Raw genomic sequence first — 15,684 nt, forward strand, 5'->3', positions numbered from 1 at the left:
AGCCAATGAATTATACTCGCGTGCAAACATTCCATAACTGCAGATGGCTGTCATTTGCCATCCTTGGCTTTATATCTGTTCAAACAACACACTCTAGATGGCAGTATGCTCCCATTCAGGTTGTTTGCCAACTCATAGAAGTAGTAGAAGGGCAAAAAATGTACTACTTCAAAATGGAGATGCCTTAATGGCGCTGCCTGTGCACTCACAGATGCCATAAAGGGACATGTATAAATAATATATACATCTCATTCTCTACGTTTACCACATGACAGGGAAATATCTATTTTAACGGCCCTCCAACTGGTAATTACTAGTGGGAAACTTGTCTTTCATCCCTGAGCTCCAAGTGGGAGGTGGGAATTTACCAGTCATAAATACCAGTTGGATGCATTCACGTGATATGAACTTGTTGAGAAACGCCTAATCGACTAATGGACATCAAGCTGTGTAAACGATCAACTAAAAGTACAGCTATCAGGCCTGTACACCAATTATAGTGTTCAAAAACAATATGAATAGACTAAATTTTTAAAATTAAGTTTTGTAATTGCATTTAATTGCCGAAAATGCTGCTATCAAGGTAATTTCATTAGTAGATGAAGTCAGAGGTCACCATGTAGGAGAAGTCGGAGCTCAAGAATGGTAAACACCTTTCCCACTAGTTAGGCCTGGTCCTGGAAGTTCTTCCGCCCTACGCAAGACAAAAAACTGCTGCCCTTTCCTATCCCCGCTAATGCTAAACTATATACAGCAGGCGTTGGCAATAGTTTTGGCCTTGGGACAATTTTTAACACATCTGGTTAGTAGGCTATATAATCAGTTCAATATCAATAACATAGCCTAATATTTTCAATCTGATTATATTGATAAAATCACCAATGTCTCTATTAAATTCGTTTTTTATATTTCTGTTTGTGTTGATTGGGGAAAAACAGCTTGCAATCAAATGAAAATGTCAGGCTGAAACAGTCTCGCTACAAGAGAGACAACACAACACTACATAAAGAGAGACCTAAGACAACAACACAGTATGGCAGCAACATATGACAATACAGCATGTTAGCAACAGTACATGACAACAACATGGTAGCAACACAACATGACAGCAGCACAACATGGTGCCTCACAAAACATGGTACAAACATTATTGGACACAGACAACAGCACAAAGGCAAGAAGGTAGAGACAACAATACATCACACGAAGCAGCCACAACTGTCAGTAAGAGTGTCCATGATTTAGTGTTTGAAATGAAGAGATGTGTTGTTTGAGTGCAGCTCGTTCCAGTCGCTACCTGCAGCGAATTGAAAAGAGGAGCGACCCAGGGATGTGTGTGTTTTGGGGACCTTTAATTCTACATTTCCATAGAGATGTGACATATTATTTAACGTGTATGTCAGACATTTCAAGATCCAGAGTCGAGGGTCCTGTACAGCTGTGTTTTAAAACATTTTCCAGAACTCAGCATGGTACTAGGAAAAGGGCTTTCAACAGCTCCTGTTATACGGACAATCCATGGCTTGAATATTCTGTAAGTCAACATTTGACTTATTGTTTCACCTGTAGGCATGTTTCTCTGCCCAATCTACCTGAATCTGCCTTCACATCAGTCAGGTTTTTGTAACTGGAAAAAGGTGCTGTTTAAAGATTCTGGGTTTAAGTTACCTTCGAAGGCAGAGCATCAGATCAGTGCTATGTATGCTTGGAATCAGCATAAATGGACTATTGACAGCAACTCAATGTTAGATGTCAGAAATGAGGACCGGAAAAAGAAAGTGGAGGAAAACTGTACTTACTACTGTACTTATGGTTGATGACAGGTTAAGTCACCTCGGAATTCTCAGTGTTGAGTCAAGGCGGGCACGCTCCCTCAACATGGATGAGTTTGTGAAACATTTAGCCAGTTCTCACCATAACCGCAGACGTATGCAGTTTTAAATCTACCTAGGATAATTTGGCACTAAGGCGGTCCCTCTGATCATGATTAAAACCTGCACTGTGTACTAGCTAGTACACTGACATTCTAATATTATAAATCCAAAGGGTATCATGTCACACAGTTTTAATTTGGTCTTGATTTGGCCAATTCCAAAACGTTTCTTTGCTATTAGTTAACATGATATATATGAGAATAATTTGATACTATATTGATGGGCACCAAATTAATTATATTTTTGAAGCACATTTCTGCTTGATACCTGGTATGTCAAATTGCAGTGTTTTTTTGTAAATGTACTTTTTGTAAATAAACTATGCAATTTATGCAACACAAAAATGCTATATTATCTCCTTGGTGCTTGAGATTTATTTTCTGAAAATATTTTGGATGTTCAACACTTATAGACCCAGATTTTATATTCATGAAAACAGAGTGACCCAAGTCTCTTCAGTATGTGAGTACAGTGTGTGTGTGTGAGAGAGAGAGAAAGAAATTGAGCTGCAGTTCCGAGGTAGAGACAATGACTATTCATAGTATGTTAAAGTATTCTAGTGAAGTAACCCTTTTGGACCACACTATCTGCCACATTGAAGAACTCCAGGTTAAGTGAATTATCACTTCTACCTCTAATCAGCAATCATAGGATTCATTCATGCTCCTTAGATGCCAGGTTAGGGTTATACACACATTTTCTGAATTGGTCTATGGACCCCCTGAAGTAACCTTGGCCACCCCATGTATAAAACTCTAGTTCCGTCACTGATGCCATTGCGAACAGAGAAGGTCACTTGACCTAGGTCTTGGATGAGAGTGGAGAGAAGAAGAGAGGAAAGGAAAGGTGGAGAGCTGAAGGAGAGGTGTCATACCCAGTGTATTCCTGGGTGATATTAGTTTGGGATTGGGACAGAGCAAACATATTTGGCTGCTTTTAGCTCACTGCACGCTGTCTGCTGGATATCAGTCTGCTGCCAGCGTGGCAATGATTTCGTTCTGGATTATTTTACAGAGGTAGTGCTCATGTGTTTCTTTGGGGTACACTCTCCTTACATGCTCCTTCATGATTTCTTCAAAGATACCCAGGTTTTCCACAAACGTAATTATTATTATTGTACATTTTGTAGCTGTCCATGGTCCTGAAATCAAAGCATCTGAGTTTGCTTGGACACCAGCCTGATCTCCAGCTCCTTCCACCTCTGGAAACTATCATGCAACTTCTCATGCGAGCTGAGGGGGTGGCACAGATTATGCCAGTCCCTGGTTCCATCCCTGACCAGCGCAGGTTTGCACGTGTGTGAAACAAGTTTTTGCAGCAAAAATAGAAGGCTGCATCGTTTTGCTTGGAATAGACGAGCTATGGTCTCTCCACCCTCTCTCTGTTCGCCATGCTCCTATTGTAGTTGGCCACCTTATCTCTTGGGAAATTCCCCTCCTTATGTTGATATGGCCCAACCGGCACTAACATATCCCGTAAAGATCCATTCATATCTTATGGTCACTCACCGGGATCTTTTATATTTTTGTCTGGGATTTGGATTTAGCAGCAGCACAACTGTTATCGGGGACGTGGAGCAACGAATCTGAGTCCGGGTCCCAGATAGTAGCGTCTCCGGCTCCGCTAGCATTGTTTGGAAGTGTGGCTAGGCCTGGTGCGGCCACCTGTTCTTGTGCCCCCAGAGAGCTGTCATCATCGTTGGAAGTGGTTGGCTGGACTCCTCCGGTTTACCCTCTTCGCTGCTAGAACCGGCGAACGGGGGCTCGTCAGTCTCTGCAATTGAATGGCCTGTTCTCGGAGACTTGTTGTTCTCCACACCGGTTGATGGCCCTTACTGCATGCTGAGAAATTTCCTTCGCGAATCTCTTTGGTTCAGAGATTATGCCTATTTTCTCATTTGTTTTTTATATTCGCTTCCTGATAGTTTATGTCTCTTAGACAAGGTAGCAAATTTGGTTGCAAATCAATTCAATTTCAATTTAAAAAAATTAACTGTAAACATTACACTTCCAAAAGTTCCAAAAGAATAAAGACATTTCAAATGTCATATTATGAAAATATACAGTGTTGTAATGATGTGCAAATAGTTAATAATAAAAAATGCATAATAAATAAACATAAACATAAGTTTAATTTACAATGGTGTTTGTTCTTCACTGGTTGCCTTTTTCTTGAGGCAACAGGTCACAAATCTTGCTGCTGTGATTACACACCGTGGTATTTCACCCAATAGATAAGGGAGTTTATCAAAATTGGATTTGTTTTCTAATTCTTTCTGGGACTGTGTAATCTGAGGGAAATATGTGTCTCTAATATAAAAATGGTAGGAGGTTAGGAAGTGCAGCTCAGTTTCCATCTCATTTTGTGGGAAGTGTGCACATAGCCTTTTCTTCTCTTGAGAGCCAGGTCTGCCTTCGGAGGCCTTTCCCAATAGCAAGGCTATGCTCACTGAGTCTCTACATAGTCAAAGATTTCCTCTCCCACTGTGTACTCTCTGTTTAGGGCCAAATAGTATTCTAGTTTGGTCTTTTTTCTGTAAATTCTTTCCAATGTGTCTAGTAATTATCTTTTTGTTTTCTAATGATTTGGTTGGGACTAATTGTGTTGCTGTCCTGAGGCTCTGTGGGGTCTGTTTGTGTTTGTGGACAGGGCCCTAGGACTAGCTTGCTTAGGGGGCTCTTCTCCAGGTTTATTTCACTGTAGGTGATGGCTTTGTTATGGAAGGTTTGGGAATTGCTTCCTTCTAGGTGGTTGTAGAATTTAACAGCTCTTTTCTGGATTTTGATCATTAGCGGGTGTCGGCCTAATTCTGTATTATTTTGTGTTTTACGTTGTACGCAGAGGATATTTTTGCAGAATACTGTATGCAGAGTCTCAGTTTGGTGTTTGTCCCATTTTGTGAATTCTTGGTTGGTGAGCAGACAACAGACCTCACAACCATAAAGGGCAATGGGTTTTGTAACTGATTCAAGTATTTTTAACCAGATCCTAATTGGTATGTCGAATTGTATGTTCCTTTTGATGATATAGAAGGCCCTTCTTGCCTTTTCTCTCAGATCGTTCACAGCTTTGTGGAAGTTACATGTGACGCTGATGTTTAGGCCAAGGTATGTATAGTTTTTTGTGTGTTCTAGGGCAAGTGTCTAGATGAAATTTGTATTCATGGTCCTGGGAACTGGACCTTTTTTGGAACACCATTATTTATGTCTTACTGAGATTTAGTGTCAGGACTCAGGTCTGACAGAATCTGTGCAGACGATGTAGGTGCTGTTGTAGGCCCTCCTTGGTTGGGGACAGAAGCACCATATCATCAGGAAACAGACATTTGATTTCAGATTCTAGTAGGGTGAGGCCGGGTGCTGCAGTCTGTTCTAGTGCCCTCGCCAATTAGTTAATAGGGTGGGGCTTAAGCTGCATCCCTTTCTCACCCCCCGGCCCCGTGGAAAGAAATGTATGTGTTTTTTGCCCATTTTAACAGCACACTTGTTGTTTGTGTACATGGATTTTATAATGTTGTTTGTTTTTCTCTCAACACCACTTTCCATCAATTTGTATAGCAGGCCCTTGTGCCAAATTGAGTCAAAAGCTTTTTTGAAATCAACAAAGCATGAGAAGACTTTGCCTTTGTTTTGGTTTGTTTGTTTGTCAATTAAGGTGTGCAGGGTGAATACGTGGTGGTGTGTTGTACGGTAATTTGGTAAAAAGCCCATTTGACATTTGCTCAGTACATTGTTTTCGCTGAGGAAATGTACGAGTCTGCGGTTAATGATAATGCAGAGGACGCATATCCCACAGTAGTTATTGGGGTCAAATTTGTTTCCACTTTTGTGGTTTGGGGTGATCAGTCCTTGGTTCCAAATATTGAGGAAGATGCCAGAACTGAGGATGATGTTAAAGAGTTTGAGTATAGCCAATTTGGAATTTGTGGTCTGTATATTTTATCATTTCATTCTCTATAGATTACTTTTAGCTGAAATAATTTCCACTGGTAGCTAGCTAACGTTAACAGACTAGGTTAGGCTACTGCCTTAATCACTAATCGTCTACCTCACACAAACATTTAAAAACAATACAATAGTTTAATTGGCAGATTCATTTTGATCAATGTTTCACAATTGGATAATCCCAAAAACACACACACATATCACCATCGCTACCAAGGATAGTGGGAGTGAACTTCGGAGAAGAAGGAATGGGAAGGGGGTGGGAACTGCATCAATTGCTATGAGCTGCCGGCAATGTAGTAGCCGATTAGGGGCGCTGGAGGAACCAATTGCCAAAATGACTCACAAAATTCAAGTGTGAATCTTGCCTAATGGGAGGACCGGCCTTGCCACTAGTAATTACCAGTTGGAGGGCCATTCAAATTGAGTATAATTCATTGGCTGATCCATCCTGATATCCCAAATGGTATCATGTGATCCTTCCTTCAGCGATAGGAGGCCCACCCAGTTGACTACTTTAAAATAGTGGATGCCCTCAATGACAATGTCCATGCCAAAACAGGTTTTTATCCATCTAGAGCAAGGACTACTGTCACCAGGAAATGTCCCCCCATCGAACGGATCTTTCTGAGCCTGTGTTGGGACCTGATTGGAATAGAAAAGCAGGCTGATTTAGTTGATTTAAAATGTTATGGGTAGTTTGTATGGATTCTTTTTTCTATATATATTATTATAATTTAATCCCGCATTTCTTCCCTTTGGCATCTTTATTAACAACCTGTACAGTAGATGGCGGAATGCACCTATAATTGTTGCGAACGCCATTATACCGAAGACGAAGAAGAACACGTTGACTTTGTGTCACGTGTTTCCGCCCAGGCTCGCTTGGACAGGGAGATTGTCGATACTGCAGTTGTTGTGGTGCAGTAATGTCACAGATTTGTATAACTAAACATTCTGTTGTAATGTTATCCCTTTGGTGACTACTGCGGATGGCTGTGTGTGCCAGGCTCTGCGGAGTGGGTCAGTCTCGGAGGTGCAGGCGGCGTCAGCGGCATAATCAACAGGATCAGGGAAGCGACTCCGATATGGACGAGGAGGAAGGGGAGCGGATTGTGGGTGAGACACAATCCGTCACCGGAGGCCCGGAAAACTCTGCTGCGGCAGGGCCGAGCGTGGCCCATGAAGCCGCTGCTGAAGCCACTGCTGACAGTGCAAGCACCGTACCACCGAACCCGCAGTCCCTGTTGGATCTGCCCCCAGAGATTTTAGTGGAAGTATTCTCATCTCTCCCGGGCACGGAGTTACCAAACCTGGCCCTCGTCTGCAAGAAATTCAGGCAAATTCTCAACACAGAAACCATCTGGAGAAGGCGATGCACGGAGGGTAAATAATAGTGATCGCTCATTGTCATTTCAGATAGAAGAATCACTAATTCGCTGCTATCATGTCCTATGCGAAATGTGACGTTTTATCATACGGGAATTAATTGACAGTATTTGGTCCACAGGTTAGTCGATAGCATGGTTTCCCATCCTTGTTTCCCCATGGCCCCTTTTTCACATTTGATGTATTTTTTATTTATTGAGATTGCCTATATTAAATACACCACCAATATATATTAAATACACCACCAATATATATTAAATACACCACCAATATATATTAAATACACCACCAATATATATTAAATACACCACCAACTTGATTTTGTTTTAATTTGAAGGACCAAGGATTTAAAAAGAAATGTAAACTCATTTTCTGAAATTCTGAAAAAGCTGACATTTGGAATTATGTTAAAATGGTCAAACTGTGGATCATTTGGCTTTTAATTTTAGGACCCCTTTTAGATATATATATATACATATATATATATATATATATATATATATATACATACAGTGCCTTGCGAAAGTATTCGGCCCCCTTGAACTTTGCGACCTTTTGCCACATTTCAGGCTTCAAACATAAAGATATAAAACTGTATATTTTTGTGAAGAATCAACAACAAGTGGGACACAATCATGAAGTGGAACGATATTTATTGGATATTTCAAACTTTTTTAACATATCAAAAACTGAAAAATTGGGCGTGCAAAATTATTCAGCACCCTTAAGTTAATACTTTGTAGCGCCACCTTTTGCTGCGATTACAGCTGTAAGTCTCTTGGGGTATGTCTCTATCAGTTTTGCACATCGAGAGACTGAAATGTTTTCCCATTCCTCCTTGCAAAACAGCTCGAGCTCAGTGAGGTTGGATGGAGAGCATTTGTGAATAGCAGTTTTCAGTTCTTTCCACAGATTCTCGATTGGATTCAGGTCTGGACTTTGACTTGGCCATTCTAACACCTGGATATGTTTATTTTTGAACCATTCCATTGTAGATTTTGCTTTATGTTTTGGATCATTGTCTTGTTGGAAGACAAATCTCCGTCCCAGTCTCAGGTCTTTTGCAGACTCCATCAGGAGTCCAGAATGGTCCTGTATTTGGCTCCATCCATCTTCCCATCAATTTGAACCATCTTCCCTGTCCCTGCTGAAGAAAAGCAGGCCCAAACCATGATGCTGCCACCACCATGTTTGACAGTGGGGATGGTGTGTTCAGCTGTGTTGCTTTTACGCCAAACAACGTTTTGCATTGTTGCCAAAAGTTCCATTTTGGTTTCATCTGACCAGAGCACCTTCTTCCACATGTTTGGTGTGTCTCCCAGGTGGCTTGTGGCAAACTTTAAACGACACTTTTTATGGATATCTTTAAGAAATGGCTTTCTTCTTGCTACTCTTCCATAAAGGCCAGATTTGTGCAATATACGACTGATTGTTGTCTTATGGACAGAGTCTCCCACCTCAGCTGTAGATCTCTGCAGTTCATCCAGAGTGATCATGGGCCTCTTGTCTGCATCTCTGATCAGTCTTCTCCTTGTATGAGCTGAAAGTTTAGAGGGACGGCCAGGTCTTGGTAGATTTGCAGTGGTCTGATACTCCTTCCAGTTCAATATTATCGCTTGCACAGTGCTCCTTGGGATGTTTAAAGCTTGGGAAATCTTTTTGTATCCAAATCCGGCTTTAAACTTCTTCACAACAGTATTTCGGACCTGCCTGGTGTATTCCTTGTTCTTCATGATGCTCTCTGCGCTTTTAACGGACCTCTGAGACACAGTGCAGGTGCATTCATACGGAGACTTGATTACACACAGGTAGATTGTATTTATCATCATTAGTCATTTAGGTCAACATTGGATCATTCAGAGATCCTCACTGACCTTCTGGGGAGAGTTTGCTGCACTGAAAGTAAAGGGGCTGAATAATTTTGCACGCCCAATTTTTCAGTTTTTGATTTGTTAAAGTTTGAAATATCCAATAAATGTCGTTCCACTTCATGATTGTGTCCCACTTGTTGTTGATTCTTCACAAAAAAATACAGTTTTATATCTTTATGTTTGAAGCCTGAAATGTGGCAAAAGGTCGCAAAGTTCAAGGGGGCCGAATACTTTCGCAAGGCACTGTAAGCCTAGGCGGCCAGATCTGAATGTGCTTTTATTGTCATGCCATCATGTATCATGCTTTTATTGTCATGCCAACTCCTGTATTTTGTTGTCATGCTGGTGGAGTTTGCTAAAGCACACATAGCTTTGATGACTAGGCTACTGTCACAATTTGCCTTGGCTTTCATTGTCACATGCCTGTCTGTCGGTCTCTGTCTCTCTCCCAAAGAGTTTGGAATGAGGGAGGACCTGCGCAAGATGGAGGTGGTGGGTGTGTCCAGTCGGGAGCTCTATGCCAAACGTGAGTCTCTCTCTTTCTGAAAACATCAAACATTTATTATCAGGACCAAGAGTTTTTCCTGACCTGATCAGAAAAAACTCTGGGCCATAGACAACAATGGGCATCTTTACATTGGCTAATTGAACCAAGTCACACTAGTATCACTTGTGCATTGAAGGTCTGGGAATAATACCACATACTGTCACTTTCTGCAAATCATCGATGACTCTGTTTCATCCTCTAAATTCCAGCATCTTGACTAGCCTCAACCTCATTTGGACAGAGGCTGCTGTTAAACACTTTCCAGTAGTTAGCAATAGTACCCTTTGAGGCATTTTCTTGCCTTTGACACTTTGGGGATTAACTCAGTTGTTTGCTACTGTAGGGGTAACCTCAAGATGGCTTGTGGGAAATTGCTCTTCGTGGTGGAGAGATTGTGCTTACTTTGTTTTTGTGTCATGAAGTTGATGCTATCAGGTTTGGGGCTAGGTTGGTTCTAGGTTGGGTTGGTTCTAGTTGTAGTCACCACTAGAACCAACCTGCCATACCCAGACAGACTATATGGACAGACACCGGACCGACAGATACAGAAATGACACTCGAACAGACTCATGCCACAATGACTAGCTGCTATGAAAGGCAGGTTATGGGACACATCAACTCCATTATCCCAGACACCCTAGACCCACTCAAATTACCTCAACATCAGTTAGACCAAGGAGCTGATCGTGGACTTAAGGGGGGGGGGGGGGGTCACACGGACATTATTTGGAAAGGCACACACCTGTCTATGTAAGGTCCCACATTTGACAGTGCATGTCAGACTAAAAATCAAGCCATGAGGTTAAAATAATTTGTCCGTAGAGCTCTAAGATAGGATTGTGTCGAGGCACAGATCTGGGGAAGGATACCAAAAAATGTCAGCATCACTGAAGGTCCCCAAACACATTGAGTGTGGAGAACCATTCAGAAGGACAACCATCTCTGAAGCACTCCACCAATCAGGCCTTTATGGTAGAGTGACCAGATGGTCTCCTCAGTAAAAGATACATGACAGCTCGCTTCGAGTTTGCCAAAAGGCACCTAATGGACACTCAGACCATGAGAAACAAAATTCTCTGGTCTGATGAAACCAAGATTGAACTCGTTGGCCTGAATGCTAAGCATCATGTCTGGAGGAAACCGTGCACCATCCCTACAGTGAAGCATGGTGGTGTTAGCATCCTGTTGTGTGGATGTTATTCAGCGGGAAAGAGACTGGGAGACTGGTCAGGATCGAGGAAAGATGAGTGGAGCAATGTACATAGAGATCCTTGATGAAAACCTGCTCTAGAGTGCTCAGGACCTCAGACTGGGGCAAAGGTTCACAATGACCCTAAGCACACAGCCAGAAAACACAGAAGTAGCTTCAGGACAAGTCTCTGAATGTCCTTGAGTGGCCCAGACAGAGCCTGGACTTGAACCTGATCGAACATCTCTGGGGAGACCTGAAAATAGCTGTGCAGCGACACTCTCCATCCAACCTGACAGAGCTTGAGAGGATCTGCGGAGAAGAATGGGAGAAACTGCCCAAATACAGGTGTGGCGTCATAGCTAAGAAGACTCAAGGCAGTAATCGCTGCCAAAGGTGCTTCAACAAAGTACTGAGTGAAGGGTCTGAATACTTATGTAAATGTGATATTTCAGTTTTGTATTTTTAATATATTTGCCAAAATATTTTAAACCCTGTTTTTGTTTTGTCATTATGGGGTATTGTATGTAGATTGTAAATATTTGATCAATTATAGAATAAGGGTGTAACGTAAAGGGGAGCTCCCAAGTGGCCAGCGGTCTAAGGCACTGCTTCGCAGTCATAGAGGCTTCACTTCAGACCCTGGTTCGCTCCCGGGCTGTTTCACAACCGGCCGTGATTGGGAGTCCCATAGTGCATTGCAGAATTGGTCCGTTGTCTGGGTTACAGGAGGGTTTGGCCGGGGGGGTTTTACTTGGGTCATGGCGCTCTAGTAACTCCTTGTGACAGGCCCGGGCACCTGCAGGCTGACCTCGGTCATCAGGTGAACAGTGTTTTCTCCGACACATTGGTTGGCTGGCTTCCAGGTTAAGCGGGTGGGTGTTAAGTGTGGTTTGCCGGGTCATGTTTCGGAGGACGCATGACTCGACCATCGCCTCCCGAGCCCATTGGAGTTGCAGCGATGAGACAAGATCGAAATACAAACATATTTTATAATAAGGCTGTAACAAAATGTGGAAAAAAAAGGGGTCTGAATATTTTCCGTATGCACTTTATCTACAGTTGAAGTCGGAAGTTTACATACCTTAGCCAAATACATTTAAAGTCAGTTTTTCACAATTCCTGACATTTAATCCTCATAAAAATTTATGATGATTTATTTCATATTTTATTTCTTTCATCACATTCACAGTGGGTCAGAAGTTTACATACACTCCATTAGTATTTGGTAGCATTGCCTTTCAATTGTTTAACTGGGGTCAAATGTTTCAGGTAGCCTTCCACAAGCTTCCCACAATAAGTTGGGTGAATTTTGGCCCATTCCTCCTGACAGAGCTGGTGTAACTGAGTCAGGTTGTTAGGCCTCCTTGCTCGCACATGCTAGGATATCAGGGCTTTGTGATGGCCACTCCAATACCTTGACTTTGATGTTCTTAAGCCATTTTGCCACACCTTTGAAAGTATGCTTGGGGTCATTGTCCATTTGGAAGACCCATTTGTGACCAAGCTTTAACTTCCTGACCGATCGCTTGAGATGTTGCTTCAATATATCCACATAATTGAAGTGCACCAGTCCCTCCTGCAGCAAAGCACCCCCACAACATGATGCTTCCACACCCTTTTTCCTCCAAACATAACGATGGTCATTATGGCCAAACAGTTCTATTTTTGTTTCATCAGACCAGAGGACATTTCTCAGAAAAGTACGATCTTTGTCCCCATGTGCAGTTGCAAACCATAGTCTGGCTTTTTTATGCTGGTTTTGGAGCAGTGACTTCTTCCTTGCAGAGCGGCCATTCAGGTTTTGTAGATTATAAGACTCGTTTTACTGTGGATATGGATACTTTTGTACCTGTTTCCTCCAGCATCTTCACAAGGTCCTTTGCTGCTGTTCTGGGATTGATTTGCACTTTTCACACCAAGGTACGTTCATATCTAGGAGACAGAACACGTCTCCTTCCTGAGCGGTATAACGGCTGCGTGGTCCCATGGAGTTTATACTTGCGTACTATTGTTTGTACAGCTGAATGTGGTACTTTCAGGCATTTGGAAATTGCTCCCATGGATGATCCAGACTTGTGGAGGTCTTGGCTGATTTCTTTTGATTTTCCCATGTTGTCAAGCAAAGAGGCACTGAGTTTGAAGGTAGGCATTGAAATACATTCACAGGTACACCTCCAATTGACTCAAATGATGTCATTTAGCCTATCAGAAGCTTCTCATTTTCTGGAATTTCAAAGCTGTTTAAAGGCACAGTCAACTTAGTGTATGTAAACTTCTGACCCACTGGAATTGTGATACAGTGAAGTAATCTGTCTGTAATCAATTGTTGGAAAAATTACTTGTCATGCACAAAGTAGATGTCCTAACCGACTTGCCAAAACTATGGTTTCTTAACAAGAAATTTGTGTAGTGGTTGAAAAATGAGTTCTAATGACACCAACCTTAAACTTCCGCCTTCAACTGTACCTCTATCACTCCAGTATCCCTGCAAAAATTGATTTGTTATTTTTGGTCGATCTACAGAAAATACTCTGTCACAGTGGAAGAAAAATTCAAACATTTTATAAAATATTATGAAAAATGAAACTATATTGATTCGATAAGTATTCACCCCCTGAGATGATACATGTTAGAAACACCTTTGGCATCGATTACATCTGAGTCTTTGGGTAACTCATTAAGATCTTAGCACACATCGATTGTACAATATTTGCACATTCTTTTAAAAATTCTTCAAGCTCTGTCAAGTTCGTTGTTGATCTTTGCTAGAAAGCCATTTTCAAGTCTTGCCATAGATTTTCAAGACGATTTAGGTCCAAACTGTAACTAGGCCACTCAGGAACATTCAATGTAATCTTGGTAAGTAACTCCAATGTAGATTTAGCATTGTGTTTTAGCTTATTGTACTGTTGAAATGTGAATTTGTCACCCAGTGTCTGTTGGAATACAGACTTAACCAGGTTTTCCTCTAGGATTTTACCTGTGCTTAGATGTATTCCGTTTTTTCTTTTTATCCTGAACTCTGCATGCCACCACCATGCTTGAAAATAGGAAGAGTGGTGATGTGATATGTTGATATTTGATTGGATTTGACTTCCTCCTTTTACAATGTCAATTAGAGAGCAACTACAATGTTGTGGAGCCATCTGCAGTTTTTTCGAATCACAACCATTCAAATCTGTAACGGTTTTAAAATCATGATTGGCCATATAGGGAAATCCCTGAGCTGTTTCCTTCCTCGCAGGAAACTGAGTTATGAAAGCACCCGCATCTTTGTAGTGATTGGGATACACCATCCAATGCCTAATTAATAACTTCACCATGCTCAAAGGTAGTGCTGAGCGAGTAACCACATTTTTGATTATTAAACAACTAATTGACCGAAGTCTGTTCAATACTTGAATTCCATTTAGTTTTTTCATTTTTTTGTCAGCCCAACACTCATTTTCTCTAGAGACAAAATCATTCATAAGAGAAATTGGAGGAATCAAGTCAAGAACTGTGGGACGCTGAGTTGTAGGTTTCATTAAACTAATATTCAACCTAGTTCAGTGCAGAAATGTGGTAATTAACTACAATGACTATAATCCATTGCACCTTTTTAAAACTTTTTTTTATGGCTGACGGATCAGAGGTGAAGCGAGAGGTTTTGCTGTCGCCAGAGTCTGTTTTAAATAAGACCAATGCGTTTCTTTGGCTTTATTTTTGACCTAAACTTGTCGCTTGCCTTCCCGCCTTTCGAACAACGGCCCCCATTGTTAGGGCATAGACATGAGCATCTCATCATTGTATACAGATCTCTGGATGGAGACACTTTTACGCCCGCAAAGTTAGGTTAGATACACACAGACCGCGTTGAGGGAGGAATGTACACAACACAATGACGAGAGGGACCGTGAAAGTATACCTTCTCTACTCTAGAAGAAATAGTAAAATTATTTTGTCAGACAGCTTTGCATCATACTTAGGCAGGCTAGCTACACTGAACAAAAATATAAATGCAACATGTAAAGTTTTGGTTTCATGAGATGAAATAAAAGATCCCAGAAATGTTCCATACGCACAAATATTATTTATCTCAAATTCTGTGCACAAATTTGTTTACGTCCCTGTTGGTGAGCATTTCCCCATTGCCGAGGTAATCCATCCACCTGCCAGTTGTAGCATATCAAGAATCTGATTAAACCGCATGATCATTACACAGGTGCAGCTTGTGCTGAGGACAATAAAAGTTGGTTGGTCCCCCCTTTGCTGCTTCACTCTTCTGGTAAGGCTTTCCACTAGATGTTGGAACATTGCTGCGAGGACTTGCTTCCATTCAGCCACGAGCATTAGTGAGGTCGGGCACCGATATTGGGCGATTAGGCTTGGCTAGCAGTCGGCGTTCTAATTCATCCCATAAGTGTTCGATGGGGCAGAGGTCAGGGCTCTGTGCAGGCCAGTCAAGTTCTTCCACACCGATCTCGACAAACCATTTCTGTAATGAGCCCGGGGGGCATTGTCATACTGAAACAGGAAACGGCTGTCCCCAAACTGTTGCCACAAAGTTGGAAGCACAGAATTGTCTAGAATGTCATTGTATGCTGTAGCGTTCATTTCCTTTCACTGGAAGGAGCCTGAACCATGAAAAACAGCCCCAGACCATTATTTCTCCTCCAACAAACTTTACAGTTGGCACTGTGCATTGGGGCAGGTAGCGTTCTCTTGGCATCCGCCAAACCCAGATTTGTCTGTCGGAGTCCCAGATGATGAATCGTGATTCATCCCTCCAGAGAACGCATTTCCATTGCTCCAGAGTCCAATGGCG

The 15,684-nt window shown here is 41.9% G+C and overlaps 1 protein-coding gene across 2 annotated transcripts in view; it reads left to right on the forward strand.

The window, feature by feature from the left end:
• Positions 1–6,692: 6,692 nt before the first annotated feature.
• Positions 6,693–15,684, forward strand: part of fbxo31 (F-box protein 31) — a 28,388-nt gene continuing 19,396 nt past the window's right edge. The window contains exons 1-2 of one of the 2 annotated variants that reach the window (XM_090230758.1): positions 6,693–7,264; positions 9,593–9,664. In XM_090230758.1, the coding sequence (XP_090086884.1) occupies positions 6,871–7,264; positions 9,593–9,664 (466 nt within the window). In that variant the 5' untranslated portion in view covers positions 6,693–6,870. The remainder of the gene's footprint in view (positions 7,265–9,592; positions 9,665–15,684) is intronic. The other variant, XM_090230757.1, reaches the window with a different exon arrangement.

Source organism: Oncorhynchus mykiss, chromosome 1 (assembly GCF_057628025.1).
Source record: "Oncorhynchus mykiss isolate SJ-2025 chromosome 1, ASM5762802v1, whole genome shotgun sequence".
NCBI lineage: Eukaryota > Metazoa > Chordata > Actinopteri > Salmoniformes > Salmonidae > Oncorhynchus > Oncorhynchus mykiss.